Genomic DNA, 23,463 nt, shown 5'->3' with positions numbered 1-23,463 from the left:
ATGTAAATTTTATAGTAGTGGATCCCGAGAATACAAATTAAGAGACAAGAGAAGAAAATTGTTCTCTTACTTACACGATTTAGGAGAAATAGGAACTTGAATATTTATTAACTTGCTTTTCTTTCTTTTCTTGCTTACAAATGAATAATCTTACACATATTTATACTAGTATAAAAGTACATTAAAAGGCATTAACATTAAATATCTACACATGTGACTCTTCATCAATACATGAACATTCATCAATGTATTTAGTAATTCATGTATCTAATAATGTAATTCATATAGTTTAATAAAAGTCTAGATTAATTTTAACATCCTCCCTTAATCTAGACTTGAGTAACTCCAAGTTTTGAATGTGTATGGCTAAGATCAATGACTCATCACATTCGTGGAACATGTGGTTTGTCTTCTAGTAAAAATCTTCCAACGATATTATACAAAGACTGAAGGAACTTGGTTAAAGGTCCTCGAGCGAAAGTGGATCGTCTCAATTTTTCAATTTTCACAAAATATAGAATTTTACAGAAGAAGAACAAAATTATGCATTTATAACAGAAACTACAGCATGCTCATAAATAAAAACAGAAGAATAAATGGGTTTGAAACTCTTACCTTTGAAGATCTAATCTTCACTATAAAATCCCTCAAATTCCAATTGGGCGCCACCGCGAAGGAAACCTTGGCATTCTATGGGATGAGAACTCAGGAGTTTGTGGACTTTAACTATTTTGGTAGAGAGGATATTTTTTAAAGAGGAGATGAAGAGAAGAATCGATCTCACAGAACTTTTATGTAGAGAGAAAATTTCTCTGCATCTTTTCACACGGCGGAGAATTGGGAACCACTTCCCCAATTACAACTCCCTCCCATAATTAGTTTTTCTAAATAAATTAATAAATTTATTTATTTAATGAAATATTATATATATATATATATATATTATAACTACCTTATCCTATAATATATAACTTATAGTTTATAGGGGCAATTGCAACTTTAATAAAAAAAAAATTAAAAAAATTAAAAATTGGGCGTGTGTCCCTAGGGTTTGCTATTTTGCAAACATGTCAAAAAACTTCTGCCTGAAAATTTTATTGCTATCTGATTGTTATGTGATTGCTATGTGATTGTCACATTTGCAATTACAAAAAAGTTGAAGTCGTGACTTTGGTTCCTTAAAATGTATTTGTCATACAATGTAATTTCCCTAGTTTTGTATCAAATACAATACCTTTAGTTTCAATTATCTCCTACCAATGGCTTTTAATATAAATCCCATTAATATTAAATTTAATTATATGAATCTATGTTGGGTGAAAATTTAACTTTAAAAAATAAGAGGGAACCAATCTTTGGTTGGAGAATCTCACATTGGAAAATTTTGATTTGGAAGCCTCCCTTATGTACGACAATTTTGAGTTGTGGGTTTGAGTCCAAAGGAGTACCCATGTTTTGGAGGGAGTGAGGAGATAGATCATTGTTGGTTCAATGGACGTCCCACACGCGCGCCACCGTCGTCCGTTCGGGTGAAGCGCATGTGTGTGTGATTATTAATTTTAATAAAAATATTATTATTTTTATTTTTTAAAATCGAGAAAAAAAAAAACAAAAGAAAAGTCTTATCGGTCTCGCGAGTCCGTGCACATTCTGAGGCTCTCCGCCTCTTTTGCTCCCTATCGTTCCACGTTGAAGGCCTATAAAAGGCGTGACCTTCAGTAATTCTAAAACACGAATTTTTCATTCATTCGAATGTTCTCTTTTCCTCTCCTAACTCTTCCATTTTCATCTTCCGAGTGGTGGGTTAGAAAGGGTGTGTGTTTTGGTCGGTAATGGTGCATTTTCGATCGGGTTTCTTTGGCTGTTTTATCCTGGGGACGACGTGGCAATTTACAGACCTGCTTGCACACTTGGGCAAAGCCCGAAACGTCTTTAAGAGAGCGAGCTCCGCGACTCAGCCTATAATGAGTTTTGTGCATTTACCGTTTATTGTTTGTCGTTCTGAAGGTTTTGCCGTTTCTAACAATATAATTCATATAATTAAAATTTGAATCATATTCAAATATTTATTTCCTCTCAAGTATACTTTATATTATAATGTCTCAAATACATTGTAGTAACTATATCATATATAATTAATATTAAATTAATTATATCATATATAATTAATTCCTTCACATAATTTGAACAATTCAAATTAATCCAAAAACTAATTCTCATTTATTCCCGTTGAGCTACCGATGGGACCTCATGAACCTGTAGCTTGAAGCTCTAACAATATGTGAATAATTAATTAAATTATTCACCATCCGTTAACTGTCAGATACTCCACTAAAGACCGACAACTGCACTCTTCACACTAAAAATATATTTTTGTGTCCATTGGATATAACCAGCCAACAATATGAGGACTTTTCACAAATTGCTCGTAATTATAGTTGAGCCAAAATTACCATTTTCCCCTGTAGTTACATTTAACTCCTTAAGTACCATTGATCCTTCTAAAGAGCAATAAGTCATAGTCTAGCTATGATTGAACCCCTCTCGGGTCAGGAGAGGGTGTAGCGCCATATTGTTCAAACCCTGAAATCAGCCCTTAAAGGGAGCAATTTATCTACTTACCCCGACATTGGGGAATGAGTGAATTCCTTCTTGTGTAGCTGTGTTCCCAACTCCCCAATTAGACGAATCCTAAAATAGTAGGCTTATTGAGTCAGCGATCTGGTCACTCTCACCCATTCAAATCAAAAGACTGTCTTCATAAACAGGAGCTCACAACTCACTCATGATTCAGGTCATGTTACCTATGGTTATCCTAGTGAAATGTAAGTCTCTATTATGAACGACATTATATAATGAGATTAAAGATTTCGTGATCCAGTCTTATATAAACTTCTTTATATAGATTATCCTCGCTCACATTTCTCCACATGAATGATCATGATCAAATCATTTGAAGCACTTTACAACAATTGTAACATTTACAAAGTGAGCCATACTCGTAGTGTCACCAAGATAAGGTATCCAACCTTATTCATCTACTACCGACCATTTAGGTTATCACTTAAACATTAACTATCAGCATGTCTCTACATACATGTTTAAGCTTGAATTTTAGTTTATTGGTTTGTGTGGTTAATGCAACTAAAAATGAAATAAAAACATCATATATTTTATTAAATAAATAAGATGTTTGTACATTATAATTACAAACTATAGAATCCTATGAGATTTAGGGCATCAACCCCAACAAAGACAACATAGTATGCATATCTTAAATCAAAGGAGGATATATTAAAGGAGATAGAACAAAACATATTTCACCGAAGCTTTTCTACCCGCATGATCTTGAAGAAAATGGTGACATCACTGTACAACAAATTTGTTCGAAAGATAACTTGGCAGACTTATTTAGAAATGTATTACCTATTGGAACTTTTGAAAAACTAGTGCACAACATTGAAATGTGACAACTCATAAACTTCAAGTGATGTTTCTATGGGAGGGAGTAAATATATCTTTTAAGAGTATCAAATTATATGAAATATACTATTTTTCCTTCATTGAGATTTTTTTCAGTTGGTTTTTTCCTAGTAAGGTTTGAATGAAGCATATTTCATATATAATGGGCATTTAAGGGGAGTATTATAAATGTGTTAAATTAGGTGTAATGTAGATGCCTATTATTAGTGTCTATTGGTCATGTATCATTTATCATTACCCTATGTGTTGTCTATATGTCTCAAGATTACACACTATTAGTGTTCATATAATCCACCATCTACTTACTAAGTTTCCTATAAATAGTGTCATTTGGTGGGTTTTGAAAGACACACATATTGGTGATCAATCCAACAAGATTGGAGAAAGTTGAGAAATCCATTCTTTGTTATTTTATTTACTTTTTGTTATTCATTTATTTTAATATTTTAATATTTAATTATATATTATTATTATATTATATTATCTCTATATTCGTTGTACACCGTTGTGCTTATCAAATTATCAACAAAATCTTAATTTTTTAAACAAAAACTAATATGTTTTTTTTAAGATGGTCTATTTGCTGTAAATCCTTGCATACACTAGGGTTATAAATGGAACAAAATCAATTCACACTCCTCCCTAGCCTATGTGAACCCAAACCATACCGTATTTTTTGAAAGTCTAAGCAAAATCCTTTTCAAAATACCAGTTGGGATAGTCTGGTTGTAATTAAACAAACAGATATGCCAGTGATATAAATGAACATAAATTTCCTCAACTCTCCTCTCTAAAAATTTGTGAAGTCATATAGGTATCGTAATTTGTCAATTTTTTAGGACTTTAACCTAATTCATATTGGTTAGGCAAATAACCTCTTAGAAATATGAATACCAAAACTTTACAAAAGGCCAACAAGAAAAAAAAAAGGGTAAGTAATAGTAACTAGAGTCATCATTTGCATATAAATTACGTGCAAAGTTTGGAAAATTTTCAAAAACAACCTCCTCAAATTTTCATTTTTCAAAATTCATTACAATGGTTTTTCTCGGTCCATCTCGTCCGAGATCGACTATCGAGATTTACATAAAAATTTAATTTTTTCTAACTTATAGATCGTTTTGATTTTCTGGATGAAATCTCGGGCGGTTAATATTGAGATTCTATTAAATTTTCTAAATGATATGTAGTCTTCCCAAATTTTACATCAAATCTTATCTAATTTTTCAAATTTTTTAGTCTAAAAGTCAAAGTTTGCCCAAAAAATAAGATTTGGGAGATATAAAGAATCTCATATAACTTGTCAAAATTAACACCGAGATTTGATGTATTTGGACTTTCTTGATGAAATCTAAGACAGATTAATACTGAGATTCTTTATGTTATCCCAAATCTTAAATTTTATTTGCAAATTTTGATCTTTCACAAAATTTAAAAATCATAGTCCATTTGAGATCCATTTGAAAATCACAATTGGTAAATTTATTTGAAAATTTGGAAATCCATATAATTTTTGTAACAAAAATTAGAGTGTAAAGATTTGAAAAATTATGTAAAAAATAGATATAAGATTTGATAAATATAATTGAATTTGAAGAAAATTTGAAAAAGTATAAGATTTGGAAATAATATATAATATTTAGAAAAATTAGAAGTATCTCATTATTAATTCTGTCCAAAATTTCAACAAAAAGACTTAATACTAGAAAAAATCAATTTTTAATTAAATTTCAGTAGTAGATCTTGTCTAAGATAGACTAAAAAAGATTAATTTATTAACTTTTCAAAAAACGTGTTAGTTTTTTTAAAGTAAAAACTTGATAACGTTATTTCTCATCCTTTTCCACCAACTTTGTACAGTTATTCCTCAAACCATGTGAAAAACGTGGTCCGAAACGAAGTAAGTAAAAATATCCACTCTTTGTTGAACTCCAAAGTAATAATAATAAATAATAAATATTATGATAATAATATTAAAATGAAAAAAATAGAAATATTCACTCTTAATTAAATAGTATAGTACGGTAACTAGCCTGTCAATTTTTTCATTAAAGTTATTCCTCCAACCATGTGAAAAACGTGGTCCATAACGAACAACTAGAAATATCCACTTTGTTAAATTCCAAAATTAAAATTATAATAATATTAATATTTTGGCTTCTGAAAATTCCACTTTTTTCCGGAGAGCTTCTTTGGTAGGGAGAGGTTTGAATTTCTTACATATAGCTAACGTTTTAATTTTCAATTTAATTTCATAAATTTTAATATTGTTTTGCTAAAATTTTTATTATTTTTTTCTTTTTTAGTATAACATTTAGATAGACAGAGATAGATCTTTCAGACCTTTGAAAGAACATATCAGTTACCGTTGATTTAAGCTCATAATTTACTATAATTTTTTAATTAGTTGATGATAAATTTGTTTTTTTAATAAATTTATGGGACATGATATTAGACAAATTTTGCAAACAAAACTAGAAAGTTTTCAATTTCTTCTCCATTTTTTTAAGGAATTGAACAAAAGTTAGATTTTTCTCTAGTTTACGAGTTTATATGGAAGCTCACAATAAAAAATTTCGACATTCATTAGAAATATAATTGAAAAATGTTAAAGGTTAAACAATAATGTGGTTTCTTAGTCGTTTCTAGTGTCTATAGTTTCAATTGGCCCTTTTAATTTTTTTTTTTTTTTTAAGTATTATAATTAAAGTGGGTGGAAAATTAAACCTCAAACTTCGAGGTCTATAGTACAAACGTTATGTCAGTTAAGTTACGCTTTCATCGACAAATTTCTCTTTCCTTTCCATGATTTTATTTGAACCTCATGAAACTGCTTCTCAAAAGTCCTTGAAAACCACTCAAAAGAGACAAACTCATCAAATAATTTTAATTTTGTTGTCTTTATTATTACAAATTATTTTAAGTTAACTAACTAATAGTCACATTAAAAACAAAGCGAAAAAAATTAAAATCGACAACAAAAATAATTTGTAGAGTTTGTTTAAATTGCGACAAAACATTAAGGGATGTTTGGGGTAAGGGTTATCATCCAAATATAATAGCCACCTCTTACTACAGGAAAAATTATTTCAAAACCTCCAATTAATTACCTTTAACACTATTTCAAAACTCTAATTTGCTACAGTTTTTACTATTTTACATTAATCATATTTTTATTATTTGTTACGGTGTTTACTATTTCCTTCTGAAACTAAAATAGTTTACACCTCAAATACATATTATTATAACCCAAACTAAAATAATCTTCACCTTAAACACAAACTATCATAACTCAACTATAATAACCTAGGATTATAATAACTAACTAATTGTCCTAAACGCCTCCTAAATGGAAAGGTCCTCAAAGCACAAAAATTCAAGTAAAGTAAAATTCAATTTATATCAACATTTTATTTAGAATGAATTAGATATAATTGAGCTACCTATAAATTATTTCAAATACCTATTTCTAGCCCAAACTTCTAATTGTGAAATAACCATCAACCACACTGTGAGAGCTTCATTTATAAGAGAGTAGTGGTTTGTGAAAAGAAGAAAAAGCAAATGGAGAGAGTGAGAAAAGAAGGCAAAGTTCACATTTTGGTGATTCCTTTCCCCGACGCACAAGGGCACATAAACCCCATCCTCCAATTCTCCAAACGCCTGGCTTTCAAAGGCCTTAAGGTCACTCTCCTCAACGTCCTCCATGAAAGCAATCCGACTTACGAGCTTAACGTTGGCGGTGGTGATGGTTGTTCGAACTTCATTATTAACGTGGAGGAGAGGCCCCGAGCGCCGTACAACGGCAGAGAACCGGAGTCGATAGAGTCGTACATGCATCGTCTCAAGACCTCCATTTGCTTCCATTTAACAAGCCTCGTGACGCAACAGCAGAGCTCAAATTCCCCATTCGTGTACGTTGTGTATGATTCACTCATGCCTTGGATTCTAGATGTGGCTACAGCATTTGGGCTTCGTGGGGCTCCTTTCTTCACTCAATCATCCGCTGTTAATGCCATTTTCTATCACATCAACCATGGCTCCTTCAAGCTTCCCGTAGCGGAGACTGGTGTGTTATTGCCTGGGTTGCCGCTTCTCCATGCCTCCGACCTTCCTTCTCTCTTAATACCTAATCCCCAACACAATCCTTTTTTTCTCAAGTTGATGATTGACCAATTACATGACCTGCCTGATTGGATGTTCATCAACTCCTTCCACGCCTTGGAAACACAAGTAATTCCTCTAACTCTCCTCGTTATACTAACTATTTGGTCGTTTTAAAATGTTACACACATGCTCTTTGAGTTTTGTGTTTTGTTTCAGTTTAATCTCTAGATTTCAAAATGCTACAATTTTATGTTTGAACTTTCGATTTTGCTTCAATTTAATTCATATGTTTCAAGATTTATACTTTTAACTTTAATTTTTTTTTTTTTTTTTTTACTAAATACTCACTTTCTGTCATTAGAGTTAATTTATGTAAATAAATTAAAATTCGTTAAAAGAATTATAATTAATTAACTTTCACTATTTTTATCACTTTTAAAATTAAATTTAAAATTTTACTTTATAACTATTTTTAATTAATTAATAAAAATTGACGTCAATAAATTAAAATGAATATTTAATGAAAAATCGAGATAAAAAATGTAAAATCTTGAAACTGAGATCAAATTGAAACAAAACTCAAATATTGAAGGATAAAATTGTAACAGTTTGAAATTTATGAACTAAATTGAAATAAAACTCAAAATCTAAAAATTGAATAGAATCTAAAACCAAAATCTAGGGACCAAAAAAGTATTGTTCCCCTTTGTTTAGTTTTTTACAACCCTCTAACTCAGTTTTTAAATTTCAACTCCATTTTTGTAATCATTTGGTTTTTTATTTTTATTTTAAAAAAATGAACTTATTTTCTCTCAATTTCTTACAATAATTTGCATATTTCTTTAAGTACAATGATTGAATTTTTAGTCAAATTTCAAAAACAAAAATGAGTTTTAGAAAGTTACTTTTTTTTTTTCAAATTTCGACTTCATTTTCTAAATTATTGAAATATTTTCAAAAAAAAAAAACTTAATATTGAAATATTACCTATAAACTTAATTTTCAAAAACAAAAACTCCAAAACCAAATCGTTATTAAATGGCTTTTTATTTGATTTTTATGTTTTCAAAATTGGATAAAACATTTATGGAATGAATTTGTTTGCCATAAACAAATAAGATAAGAATTGTCAATAAAAGCGTAGCTCACACTTTAATTACAAAATCTTAAAAAAAAAAAAAAAAAAAGATAAGGACAGCTAACTTTTTTTTTTTTCCCTCTCTTATGATCAACAATGTTAGTTTTTTTTTTTTTCCTTCCTTTGTATGATAAAAGTGAAAGAACATCATTTGAATCCCTAAATTTTTAAGTAGAGATTTTATTTATTTGAATCCTAATATTATAAATGGATCATTTTGGTTTCTAAATGTTTATAAATATTTTAATAGGTTTTTTTTTTCACTAAAATCAGTAAATTTAAAAATAAAACTGATGACGTGAAAAGATGACTTATATATATATACACACGTGTATATATATTTTTCTTTAAAAATTCACATCTTATTTCTTTTCTATCTTCATTTTCTTTTTCTTGTTCTCTCTTCTCCCTCTCCATCTTTCTCCTTTTTCCCTTTATTTTAACCCAATCAAATTTTAATGGTTGATATAATATTAAATTTACATCCACCTATTTAGTTTAATATTAAATTTACATCCACCTATTTAGTTTTTTTTTTTATTATTATTATTTGTAATGATTCAATAATTTTGTAGCTAATCTTATTCTAGAATTGATCCTGAGAATATTATTTATTGAAATCAACGTCTGAAGTTTCTATGTCCAACTTTTTAATTGATTCAAACGTTTTAGAAAAACTTATCTTTGCCACTATTACAATCCACTCTATAATTATAATAATGGAGTTTTTACATCGATTGATCAATTATAATAATTGGTGTGTTTCCAACTATTATAATCTACAGTTGATATGTTATCAAATTTTTCTTTATTACAATATTTATTATTTACTAATTTACTATTTCTTATTCATCATAATTTGTTCTTTTCTTATAGTGTTTGTTATTTACCGTTCAAGCTAAAATAAAGTACACTTTAAACATAGACTATTAAAACTTATAGAATATTAATTAATAGACGAATAGCTAACTAAGCATTCCAAACACCCTCTTAGTCATTATAAGAGAGGAGAACTTACTTAGACTTTATCAATTTCAAACTTCTGTTAAAGCTTCAGGAATGGTTTCAAAGGTCATCAGATTTTTTCCTTTCCTATCATTTTTGGTTCTTCTTGAAACTAAATAAGGTGATAGGATAATAAGTATGAAGTTGGAGTCCTAGCATTTTGTTGGAAAAAGGCACAAAAAAATGAAAGGATGAATAGGAAGGAGAGAGAACGAGAAAGAGAAGCAGAGAGGAAGAAGAAAGAGGAGAGAAATAAGAGACAGGAAGGGAAAGATTATATATTTTTTTTCAAGTTGACTTGAGGATGAAAGGACAAATACTATGACAGTTGAACTATCGATGATTTTTTTTTTTTCAAGTTATCTTGCCACATTATCCATCTAGTCAATTTTGTTTTTAAACTTAACGATTTTATTAATTAGAGAATAAAATGACAAATTTGAATATTAAGGACTAAAACACTTTTGAAAATTTATAAACCAAAATAATATATATATATATATATATATTTTCATGAAACAAATTCTTGATGTATAAATTATAGTATTTTTTTAAAAAAATTATAATAAAGTGTTAAAAAGGAAAAAAATATTTGTTAAGAAAGTTATATATTTAGTATATATATCGATTTCGAGTACTTTTATGTTTTTATTCAATATTATAAAAGCTGAACTATAATTTAAATACTAAAATAATAATTAATATTTTAATACAGAATACCAATAATTTAAGATTTACTTTTGTGAAAAAAGTTAATTTGATTAAGATTAATTTTAAATGGAAGACCTAAGTTATATCTTTAAAAAGATATTTTAATATTTAATAAATATCATGGAATGAGAACCTAAACAAATTTATAAAATGATTTGATATATTCATTATTTATTTTTTATTAAATAGAGAGAATTTTTTTGACAATACGATGAAGTAAGAAAATCAAGTTTTTGACTTCGGAGTAATAATACTAATACTATGTGAGTTAATTTATGTTTATCTTGGATTAAAATGATAAATTTTGAATGAAAAAAGAAATATGAAATTACAATTTTTTTTAGTGGATTATTGTTATATATTATAGCTTACCATTAAACTATTATAATACAAGAAAATAAAAATACAAAAGGCCTTGTTTTACTAATTATAGTTTTCCATAATTATTTTACAAATAATGATTACAATGATATATTTTTTTAGTGAACTCAAAAGATATATGTTAGATAAATTATTTAAATTGGCAACATTTATTTAATGTATATTAAATGAAACTTTTTTTTACCAATTTAATTTATTATAATCCTTTTATTTTTCAAATGTATTATTTATTTCTTTAAATTAAATAAATGTAGGTAAGTTCAAATATAATTAAGAATTAGAATGTTGGTAGACTTTTGTTTTCCATTGACATTCACATTTCATAGTTGTACACTCTCTATAAAATTGGAAGATTTAGATGTAATTTCTTATTTAAACTTCATTTTGTTGTTTTTTTTTCCGTTAAGTTTTCTAGCTAATGAATTATGTGAAAAAAATGTAATGATGATAGGATAATAATCATAACAATATTTTAAAAAAAGACAGATATAGTAAAATCCATCTAGAATAAATTTTTATCGCTAATAGACTCTTATCAGTGATATGATCTATCATTGACAGATTCCTATCTGTGATATAATCTATTATTGACAAATTCTTATCGCCTATCTACGATATGGTCTATCACTGATAGACTATATAAGTTTGGTATATTTGTAATTCTTTTTACATTATACAATATTTGTCAATACTTTAAATCTGATGATTATATTTGTAGTTGAATGATTATTTTTGTGAGTGGGAAATTTTTATAATTTGTGCTTTCAAATTATTTTGGTTTATTAGGAAATATTTTTTAATCTTTAAAAAAATTACTACTCTTATATATATATATATATATATATTACACACATTTCACGCTTTGCAATCCATTTTGTTTTCAATTTTATGTTTTTGAAAACTATGTTTGCATCCTTACCATTTGTAATTTTTTTTTCACATTTCTTTACACATTGAATCTTAAGCCAAATTTCGAAATCAAAAACAAGTTTTTAAGATAGTCTTTGATAACAATTTTATTTTTAGTTTTATGATTTTAAAATTTATACTTGTTTTCTCTAAAATTTCAAATTATGATTTCTATCTTTTCAGAAGAAACACTTGAATTGTTAGTAAAATTTTATCATAATATAAAGTTTTTCAAAGCTACTTTTCTTAGCTTTCAAACTTTCTTAGTTTTCTATCTTTTAATTCATGAAATTTTAACAATTTAGTCCCTGAACTTTAATTGATAATGGTTTAATCTCTGCACTTTCGAATTATAATAATTTAGGCCCCATTTATCAACAAATTGTGGATTATGAATGATTTGATCAATCCGTCTTTCTGTGGGAACAGTTATACAAGAATATGAGCAATCTAGTATAAGAAGTTCTTCCACCCCCTCCACTTTGATAAAGAATTTATAATAATTTAGATTTCATTTGATAACCATTTTATTTTTTGTTTTTATTTTAAAAAATTAAGTCTATAGACACTGTTTTCACCTCCAAATTTTTGCCTTTTTATCTACTTTTCACCAATGGTTTAAAAAATCAAGCCACATTTTTAGAACTTAAAAAACTACTTTCAAAAAGTTGTTTTTGTTTTTGGAAAGATACAAAAATAGTAAGAAATGTAGATGATATAGGCTTAATGTTTTTTTTTTTTTAAAAAAAAAAAATTATCAAATGAAGCCTTAGTCTTTGAACTTTAATAAGTAAAAATTGAGTTCTAGAACTTTACAATATGTATCGACTTAGTCTTAATTGTGAAAAATAAAATTAAGATTTAATGAAATTTCTTACACATGTAAATTGATAAATTGACCGAGAATCAAATCTTTTATAAACTATATAAAGACCCTAGTTACATAATAGAAGTTGAACCTTAATTTTGATAGGATAAATTTGTTTTTTTTTTTTTTTAATTTTGGAACTAAATTATTATAAATTTGAAGGTATACACAAATTAAATCGTAACTTTTGTTATTACTTCAATGAAAATGTCTCCACTCCCAAACTTTTCTTTCTTGATTTAATTTTCTTAGTTTTTAATGGAGTTGTTGCTATACAAATAATTGCAACGTTTTTTTAAGTATTGCAGTAGAATTAAATTATTGCAACATTGTCCCAAATGTTGCAACATAATTGTTGTAATACACTCTTTTGCAGCATTTAACAAAAGTGTTGTAAATTAATCGTTGCAATAGACATAATCTGCTACAAAAACTGCTACCTTACATGCTTTTACAATGGTTTATTTGTATGTTGCTACAAACTGTTGCAATTTTATGAAGTCTTATCACACTTTTTAAACCGCTACAAAAAATCTACTGCAGTAAACCTGTTTTCATGTAGTTGTATCTTTCTAACATAAACACTTGAATTCTGATAGAATCCCATCCCCCCAACAAATGTAAATGAGGAAGAGAATATAAGTAGTTAGAGGAGAATAAAGAATGGGGACCACTATGGGAGGGGGAAAATCTCTTATTGTTCTGTTATTGTTGTGACTAATTTAATATAAAGCATGAGTTAGGGGAGAGGGATAGATATAGAAATTTCATTTTGAATTAAGCTTGTAAGCTGTAAGAGAGGAGGTCTCGACTTCCTAGGCTATTTTGAGCCAAAACAGTGAATATATAACCGAGTCTCTATCAATTTGGTATCAGAACTGTTCTTTCTTGGGAAGAGTATGGTGAAGAAGATGGAGGCAAGATTATTAGCTGTGGAAGAGCAACTTACTTTACTACAAGTAGGAATGGAAAATAGGATGGATCAACTACTTGGGGAGATGCAACAAGTTACAGAGAGCGTTATGGCAGCTAAGATCGAAACCTTGGGGGAGACACTGGAGCAGAAAATGATTCACGCATTGGAGGTGTGGTCGAAGAAGTCGGAAATACTCAAGGAGGGTGAATCAGGGTCATCGGAGAATCCAGTGATGGACAGAGGGAAACAACCGGTGAAGGAAGATGTTGGGGGGAGGAGAGAGGTACCGTTGTTCGATATGAGATTAAGAAAACTATAAATTCTGATATTCAAAGGAGAGATAGGGGAAGTCCGATGGGTTGGTTTCATAGAGTAGAAAGATATTTCGTGGTCAATCGTTTATCGGAGAAGGATAAAGTCGAAGCAGCGATATTATATTTGGAAGGAGAAGCGTTGGAATGACATCAATGGGTAAAGGAGAGAACGTCAATGAATACCTGGGCAAATTTTAAAGAACAGCTCCTGTTATGCTTCCTACCGGTCAAAGAAGAAGATCGAAGAGCCCAGTTCCTTACAGTGAAGCAGGACGACGGTGTTCGTGCGTATTGGTGGCGGTTCGAGCAGCTATCGGGACTGTTGAAGGATCTTTCAGACGAAACGTTGGAAAGCAAATTCGTCAGTGGGCTGAAAGATGATATCCAAATCGAGATGAGAATGTTTAAACTAATTGGGCCGAAGGAGAAAATGAGGATGGCCCAGATCATCGAAGATATGGAAGAAGCCCGAAGAAAGAAATGGGGCGGAGGCGACCCAAACCCATTGAAATCCGCTGGTGCATCTTCAAACTGGGGTCTCAATACCACCACGGGTCAAACCGGCCCTAACCTGAACCAACACGCACAATTGACAGTGAAATCCGCTGGTGCATCTTTAAACTGGGATCTCAATACCACCACGGGTCAAACCGGCCCTAACCGAACCAACACGCACAATTGACAGCCCGAACAATTTCTCTCAATCCGACCCGCGACGGAGGTACGTCTTCTAACTCAGTCACACTAAAGGACGTAAATGGGAGATCGTTCACGACCGATGCGTTCAAACGGCTGTCCGACAACGAAATGTAGAATCGGAGGGACAAGAGACTGTGCTATCGTTGTGACGAGAAGTATACCCTGGGACATCGCTGCAAGAGGAAAGAATTGAGCATTCTGCTGTGCCATGATAAGAAAGGGGATGAAGAGACAAACGACGCAGGGGAGGAGTTAAGCGAAGTCGAAATTCCGGCGGCCACTACTCTAGAGCCCATGGTAGTTAAGACTACCGAACACGAAGCGGCAGAGCTTTCCCTCAATTCCTTGGCAGGAATTGACTCGCCCCGAACAATTAAGGTTAAGGGGGCTATCGGGGATAGGGATGTGTTCGTTCTCATCGACAGCGAAGCATCCCACAATTTCATCAATAGGGAGCTGGTATCGACTCTGAAATTACCGCAGATGCCCACGACAAGCTATGGAATCATGTTGGGAACAGGGACTTAAGTGAGGACGACGGGTATCTACAAAGGGGTAATTCTTAATCTCCCTAACCTCACAATTATTAATGACTTTTTCCTTTTACCTCTGGGTAGCGCCGATGTAGTGTTGAGGGTACAATGGCTAATGACATTGGGACGAGTTGAGTGTGATTGGAGTACATCGGAAATGGAGTTTCAAATTGGAGATTAGCGGGTGCACTTGAAGGAAGATCGCAGTATAATGAAGGCCTAAATCTCTCTAAAATCGATGATGAAACTGGTCAGGGAAGAAAGCCAAGGTATATTGCTCGAGTTGAATTCTCTTCTAACCACAGCAAGGGAAGACAGAGACCGAACAGAGGAAGAAAGCAAACCAGAAATCCGGGAAATTCTAATGAGGTAACAGTCGGTCTTTCAAACAGTAAAGGGGTTACCTCCAGTACGACACCATGAACATCATATTGAACTAAAGCCAGGGGTTGGACCGGTGAACGTCAGACCATACAGGTACCCTCAGTTCTAGAAAGATGAGATCGAGAAATTTGTTGAAGAAATGCTCACCGTTGGGATTATTCAACCAAGTGTAAGTCTGTTCTTCAGCCCTGTGTTATTAGTTAAAAAGAAGGATGGGAGCTGGCGATTTTGTGTTGACTACAGGGCCTTGAACCAAGTCACGGTACCGGATAACTTCCCGATTTCGATGGTCGATGAATTTCTTGACGAATTAGCTGGAGCACGAATCTTCTCCAAAATCGACTTGAAATCCGGATACCATCAAATTCGTGTGGCACCTTCAGACGCCCACAAAACGACATTCCACACTCATGAAGGCCAATACGAGTTTCTAGTCATGCCATTTGGGTTAAAGAATGCCCCATCAACGTTTCAATCGATAATGAACTATCTCTTACATCCATACTTACGAAAATTTGTATTAGTGTTCTTCGATGTTATCCTAATTTACAGTTCTTCACTGTGTAATCATGTGCACCATTTGTCCTTGGTGTTGCAAGCATTGGAGGATAATCAGTTTATGGCCAACCTCAAGAAATGTACCTTTGCGGCCAATCAGATCGACTACTTGGGTCACATAATATCAGCTGACAGAGTGGCTGCGGATCCCTCGAAGGTTGAGGCTATGCTGCAGTGGCCCACCCTGACCATAATGAAGCAATTAAGGGGATTTTTGGGGCTGATTGGATACTACCGCAAGTTCGTAGTTCACTATGGCTCCATTGCCTTTCCATTAATGCAACAACTTAAGAAAGATAAGATATAATGGAACGAGGAAACACAGGAGGCCTTCGAGACATTGAAGCAAAGAATGGCTCAACTCTCCACCCTCAATCTCCCTGATTTCAACCAAGTATTCATAGTGGAAACAGACGCATCAGAAGTAGGGGTTGGGGTGGTATTGATGCAAGAAGGACGACCGGTAGCCTACTTCAGCAAAGCTCTCCCACCAACGCATCGCCTCAAGGCCGCATATGAACGAGAACTAATTGCCATAGTCATGGCTGTGCAGAAATGGCGGCCCTATCTCTTGGGGAGGAAGTTCACTATGCAGACGGATAAAAAAAGCCTCAAATTTCTATTGGAACAACGTATCATCGCGAGAGAATATAAAAAATGGGTGGCCAAGTTGATCGGGTACGAATTTGATATCGAATACAAGAGGGGGTTAGAAAACTCAGCAGTCGATGCCTGTCTAGATTGCCTACCATGGTGGAGATGTCGATACTCAGCATGATTAGTTCACTTAATCCGGCGATATTCGCCTGTCAAGTTGAACAAGACCCGGAGCTAAAAGTTGTTCGGGATAATATTTGATCAGAACAGCCGCACCCCTAAGGGTATACACTCCAAGGAGATCTTCTACTATACAAGCAACGCATTGCTCTGCCACCACAATCACCCACCATACCATTGCTACTACAAGAATTCCACAATAGGGTAGTTAATATGTATCAAAGGTTGAAGAAAGAATTTTTCTGGAAAGGCATGAAGGCAAGGGCAAAAGCTTTCATAGGAGACTGCTCGGTTTGTCAGCAAGCCAAGTATTTATCACTAGCCCCCGCCGGATTGCTACACCCATTGCCTATACCCGAGCTGACTTAGGAAGATATCAGTATGGATTTCATTGATGGCTTGTCAAAGTCCAAAGGATATAACTCCATCTTGGTGGTGGTTGACCAACTGTTTAAATATGCACATTTCATGCTCTCCGCCACCCATACACCGCAGCAACCATGGCTGGACTATTCCTAAAAGAAATTGTACGACTACATGGAGTTCCTCAGAGCATAATATCAGAGAGAGACAAAATATTCACTAGCCTATTTTGGGAGGAGTTATTCAAACAAATAGGGACTCAGCTTAAGAGAAACACATCTTACCATCCACAAACGGATGGGCAAACAGAAGTAGTCAATCGAGGATTATAAGCATACCTCCGATGTTTCACCATGGAAACACCATGACAGTGGTATAAATGGTTGGCATGGGCTGAGTACAATTACAACACATCATACCACACAGCCATCAAGCGGACACCTTATGAAGTATTATATGGTTGATCGGTACCCTACTAGTCTATTATGAACAGGGGAACGTGATAGTTGGAGAAGTGGATGTGCTACTAAAGAATAGAGATGAAATGCTCAAACAATTGAAGAACACATTAGAAGCAACCCAACAACAAATGAAGGCCCTAACAGAATCTAAACGACGAGAAGTGAATTTTGAAGTTTCGGATTGGGTATACATCAGACTCAAACCATACCGCTAAAGCTCTTTACTAGTGCACAAACATCCCAAATTAGCTCCACGCTACATTGGCCCTTTTCAAATAATCCAAAGGATTGGACCAGTAGCATATAAACTCGACCTACCCCCCGATGTAAGCGTACACCCCATACTACATGTTTCACAGTTAAGGAAGGTCGTGGGTACCTTACTTCCAAGATTCACGGCACCACCAGCCTGGCTATTAGGGAAACAACTCAAACCAGTAGCAGTTTTTGGGGTCCGAAAGATCGGCACCACCATATCATCACCCAACGATTTTGAAGTACTCATCTAGTGGGAAGACTTACCGATCGAAGATGCAACATGAGAAGGAGGAGCACAGATAGCTGACCAATTTTCGGACTTTCACCTTGAGGACAAGGTGGTGCTTTGGGGGGAGGGTAATGATAGACCCTCCATATTTAGAAAATATGAAAGAAGAATTAACAAGAAGAATAGGAAGGGGGTACAAATGTAAATGAGGAAGAGAATATAGGTAGTTAGAGGATAATGAAGAATGAAGACCACTATGGGAGGGGGGGAAATCTGTTATTGTTGTGACTGATTTAGTATAAAGCACGAGGTAGGGAGAGGGATAGATATAGAAGTTTCATTTTGAATTAAGCTTGTAAGCTGTAAGGGAGGAGGTATCGGCTTCCTAGGCTATTTTGAGCCAAAACAGTGAATATGTAACTGAGTCTCTATCAAATTCGTACTAAAATGTCAATCTAATAAAGTTTTTGAGAGCTATTTTTCTTAGTTTTCAAAATTTGACTTGGTATTTTAAAAAGATTTATAGAAAATTGAATAACAAAACATAAAAACTTCCTATAGGATTAGTGTTCATAAGCTCAAAATTAAAAAACTAAAGTGTATGATTATCAAAAGAGAGCATAAAAACTATTTTTTAAGCCTTAATTATTAGTTTTGTTATTTAACGGATTGTCTCGATGTAAATTCAGGCAATAGAATGGATGCAAAGGCACATACCACTGAAGACAGTTGGACCAACAATTCCATCCATAATGATAGACAAGGAGTTGAAGATTGACGACCACAATTACAGAATGAATCTAACCAAATCAACTGAAAACGACAACAGCAAAATCATGGAGTGGTTAGACTCTAAAGTTCATAACTCTGTCATATACGTATCACTTGGAACCACATCAAATCTTCGAGAGGAGCAAATGGAGGAGCTTGCATGGGGACTCAAAGCAACCAACAAAACATTCCTTTGGGTTATTAAGGAGGCCGAAACCCCAAATAAGCTTCCACACAACTTTGTTGAAGAGCTAAAAGGGATGGGGATGGTGGTGAAATGGTGCTCCCAAGTCCATGTTTTGGCTCACAAATCAATTGGGTGTTTTGTCACTCACTGTGGTTGGAACTCAGTCTTAGAGGCTATTGCTTGTGGGGTTCCCATGGTATCAATGCCTCAATGGACTGACCAAATGACTAATGCCAAGTTTGTGGAGGATGTGTGGAAGATTGGTGTGAGGGTTAATCCAAAGCAAAATGGGATTATTAGGAGAGAAGTGATTGAGTTGTGTATTAGGAAAGTTATGGAGGGAAAGAAAAGCCTTGAGATTAGACAAAATGCAACTAAGTGGATGAAACTTACGGCTCAAGATCAAACTTCTGATGACAACATTGATGATTTCGTGACACAACTTACAAATCGTGTTGTATGATTTTTCTTTTTGACGATATGTCAACGTTGTATGTCTGTGAATACCATTGGGGTGTTTCTACTTAGAAAAATGATAGTCATATTATGTTTCACATGTATTGTTTAAAGTTTTGGAGATTGTAAACATGTGTCTAGATTGTGATATGTATGAGTTTGTTAATAAGTCTACGTGTTTCAATTCTAATTTATTAAACGTGGACTTATTAAGTGTATTTGGTTGGTTATTTGGAATTTGTTATAAATAATAACTACATCATTTATGTATTAATAATTTAATTGAGACAAAATGGAAGAAGGTGAATGAAGTTGGTGAAGGAAGCTGTGAATGAAAATGGAATCTCTAATAAGAACATTGATGATTTTGTGGCACATCTCACAAATATTTAAATTTATGATGATTTTTGGTTTTCTTGTTCAAATCGAGATGTTATGTTTTTTTTTTTTCTTTTTTCTTTTTCAATTTAATACTCTTTCAAAATATTAATGTAATTTAAGAAGACAATTATTGTCATCTTCTATTACATATGTTGCTATTATTTGAGTTATTCAATTTCTCTTATGCTAGTTTGGTATAGATTCAAATATGATGAATTCCAACAATCTTATGCTTGTATCAAAGCTTAGTGAGATATGTATACTAGGTAGGAATGAACATAGAAACCGACCAAATAGAAGCAATTGACTAAACTGAACGAAATAGAAAACTTGATTTTTACTTAAGATTATTTGATTTCATTCGATATAAAATAATAAGAAAATCATCAAATTTTTGAAATGTTATTGTTAGGGAAGAAAATAAAGATAGAAAAGGAAAAGGGAAGATGGAAGAATAATTGGAAATGAGTCACCAAAATCTGTTGAGAATTTATTAGAATTATTCCTCGCCACCAACCAAAGCAAGCCATGTGTAATTATTCTTTTATTCTTTTGTATTGTTGTGTAGCCACATTGAAGGACAATGTGTATATAAGTGAATAGGTTGTATATACCAAAATATACTGAATACAAAGAGAAGAAGATGAAAGGGCATTCCTCTGAAACAAAATTTCTTATTCTTCAACTTGGTATCAGAGCAGCCATGGCAAATGCCACACTCGTCAAAAGCTCCTCCACCACGGAACCTGTGAAGTTCAGCACTCCACCGCTGAATCAGCTGCTTAATCAGCTCACCACCACAAAGCTAGAACACGACAACTTCATGTTGTGGAAGACGCTCGCGTTGCCCATCCTACGAAGCTACAAACTCGAAGGACACCTCTCAGGGCAGATCCCCTGTCCGCCGATGTTTGCCCAGACTACCTCAGAAGTAACCTCCAACTCCCAAGTGATTAGTGATGACAGAGTAAGCTCATCAGTAGAACGGTGCCTGAATCCTCAATATGAAGCATGGCTGGCCGTCGATCAACTCCTGCTAGGATGGCTATACAACTTGATGGCTCTAATGTTGTCGTCTAACTCATGAGGTATGGGAATGCAAAAGAATTGTGGGATGCTATCCAATAGTTGTTTGGAGTTCAATCTTGAGCTGAAGAAAACTAAGACAAGCGTTTTTACAAACGAGGAAAGGAAGTCAGAAGATGAGTGAGTATCTGAAGTTAATAGAGCTACACTCCGACAACCTTGCGTAGACGGGCAACCCTATTTCAACAAGAGCACTGATCTTGCAAGTTCTTCTTGGCCTTGATGAAGAGTACAACCCAGTAGTCATGGGCATCCAAGGCAAACCAGGGATTTCTTGGTTAGATATGCAATTCGAACTTCTATCATATGAAAAACGCTTGGAACATCAAAACTCTATCAAAATGCATAGCTCCTTTGCCCAAAATCCTTCTGTTAATATAGCTTTCAACAGGTACACAAATGGAGGAAAGTCACAGTTTAATCCCTCATTCAATGGGAATTGGCAATAGGGTAACAACTCTAAAGGAAGCAAATCAAACCAAAATCCATTCAATGGACAAAATGGCGGCCGCGAACAAGGAAGAGGATGAAATAGAAACTCAAATAGATCGACATTTCATGTCTATGGGAAGTATGGTCACTCAGCCTTAGTATGCTATCATCGATTTGATAAAGAATACTCTCAGAACAGTGGACAAGGCAAAGGAATTCATGGGTCGATTGGCCCCAACAACAATGTCGCAGCTGTGTTCACGGCCTCACAGACCTCCAACACCTTCATGGCCACACCGGAGACAATAACTGATCCAAATTGGTACATCGACAGTGGAGCTACAAATCATATAACACCTGACTATAACAACATCAACAATTCAACTGAGTATGAAGGTAATGAACTGGTTATTGTAGGTAATGATGAAAAACTGCATATCTCTCACACTGGTAAATCTTATTTGTCTGATGAAAGAAATGAGTTTATACTAAATGATGCCCTATGTGTACCTAACATTGCAAAGAATTTGATTAGTATATCCAAGCTAGCTCATGACAATGTTGTGATTGTTGAATTTCACACTAATTATTGTGTCATCAAGGACAAGGCTACGAGCAAAACACTGTTGAAAAGGGAGCTTGACAAAGGACTGTACCGCCTACAAGGAACTAAAGACTGAAAGACACTGCTAAGAGAAGAGGAACCACTCTATACAAAAATAACCACCCGACTGCACTAGTTATATCAGGAATTAGGATAAATGTGGTTGAGTCAAAAGTTATTTGGCACAGAAGATTAGGACATCCGTCGACTAAGACATTAGACTATATCGTTAGAGAACGTAATTTACCTTTCAAATCTAATGAAAGAAATGAATTTTGTTACTCATGTCAATTAGGAAAAGCAAGTGCTCTACCATTTCCAAATTCTCAATCTCGAGCATCAAACAAGTTTGACCTAATACATACAGATGCATGGGAACCAACCTCTATTTACTCTACTGATGGGTACCAGTACTTTGTAGTATTCTTGGATGACCACAGTAGATATGTGTGGATATACCCTATGAAATAGAAGAGTGAGATACTGTCTGTATCCAATCACTTTAAACAATGAATCCATACTCAATTCAAATCAGGGATCAAAATGCTTCAGTCAGACAATGGTAAAGAGTATGATAAAATTCATTGCCTTTGTGAATCAAAAGGCATTTTAATCAGAAAATCATGCACGTATACCTCTGCACAAAATGGTCGAGCCGAGCACAAAAATTGACATATAGTCAAAACTAGCCTCACGCTACTTGCACAAGCGTCCATGCCTTTGTCCTTTTGGTGGGAGGCATTCTCAACAACAGCTTATCTTATAAATAGAATGCCTACAACCGTGCTACAAGGTAAATCACCTGTCAATGTAATGTTCGGCTCTATGATTTTTTCAATCTCAGGACATTCAAACGTGCTTGCTTTCCCTACCTAAGGCCATACCGCAGTAAAAAAATTCCAATTACACTCAGAGACATGCATGTACATTGGTCCCAACTCACAACACAAGGGGTACAGATGCCTAAGTCCATCGGGCCGAATATATACCAGTAGATATGTGAAGTTCAATGAGAAAGACTTCCCATTTGCATCCCCATCGTGTACCACGATCGCCCAAGCGACAGATATAACAATCGCTAAGCTCTCATCACTTAGAAAAATTGCCCAGACGACCAGCCCAACGATCACTGAGCCCTCATCGCTCAACAAAATCGCCCAGATGATGGACAAAATGATTGCTAAACTCACATCGTTTAGAATGATCACACAAAAGACAGACAGAACGATCGCCGATCGTTTAGAACGATCGTCCAGATGACAGACAACACGATCGCTCAGTCTCCATCGTTTAGAACGATCGTCCAGGCGACAGACACACGATCGCTGAGATTCCATCGCCTAACAAAATTGGTGAAATTCCATCGTTCAGAACAATCACCACAACAAAGAACCCCACGATCTCTGAGACTCCATCATCTAGCAAGATCGCCCAGGCTATAGCCCCCACGAT

General features: G+C 33.5%; 1 protein-coding gene and 1 non-coding gene across 3 annotated transcripts; both read left to right on the top strand.

The window, feature by feature from the left end:
• Window positions 1-5,623: 5,623 nt before the first annotated feature.
• Window positions 5,624-19,828, top strand: LOC120078171 (UDP-glycosyltransferase 74E2-like). Of its 2 annotated transcripts, XM_039032398.2 has the most exons (3): window positions 5,624-5,688; window positions 7,002-7,716; window positions 18,784-19,828. In XM_039032398.2, the coding sequence occupies exons 2-3, from the start codon at window positions 7,048-7,050 to the stop codon at window positions 19,513-19,515; spliced, it is 1,401 nt and encodes a 466-aa protein (XP_038888326.2). In that variant the 5' UTR covers window positions 5,624-5,688; window positions 7,002-7,047; the 3' UTR covers window positions 19,516-19,828. The 2 variants fall into 2 exon arrangements, with proteins under 2 accessions (XP_038888326.2, XP_038888325.2); XM_039032397.2 differs by lacking the exon at window positions 5,624-5,688 and having other exon boundaries at window positions 6,831-7,716.
• LOC150036013 (small nucleolar RNA SNORD36) lies at window positions 9,316-9,392 on the top strand. The gene has a single exon (XR_016529904.1). It is a non-coding gene; the product is annotated as a small nucleolar RNA SNORD36 (small nucleolar RNA).
• Window positions 19,829-23,463: the final 3,635 nt, after the last annotated feature.

Source organism: Benincasa hispida, chromosome 5 (assembly GCF_027475165.1).
Source record: "Benincasa hispida cultivar pf3 chromosome 5, pf3_genome.v1.1, whole genome shotgun sequence".
In the NCBI taxonomy this organism is placed as follows: domain Eukaryota; kingdom Viridiplantae; phylum Streptophyta; class Magnoliopsida; order Cucurbitales; family Cucurbitaceae; genus Benincasa; species Benincasa hispida.
The sequence above is the reverse complement of the archived record's forward strand: the minus strand, read 5'-3'. Positions and strand labels throughout refer to the sequence as shown.

Coding starts and splice junctions, on each gene's coding strand:
- LOC120078171 (XM_039032398.2), top strand. CDS start 7,048: ATGGAGAGAGTGAGAAAAGAAGGCAAAGTTCACATTTTGGTGATTCCT. Junction 7,717..18,783: donor TCCACGCCTTGGAAACACAA/GTAATTCCTCTA, acceptor ATGTAAATTCAG/GCAATAGAATGGATGCAAAG.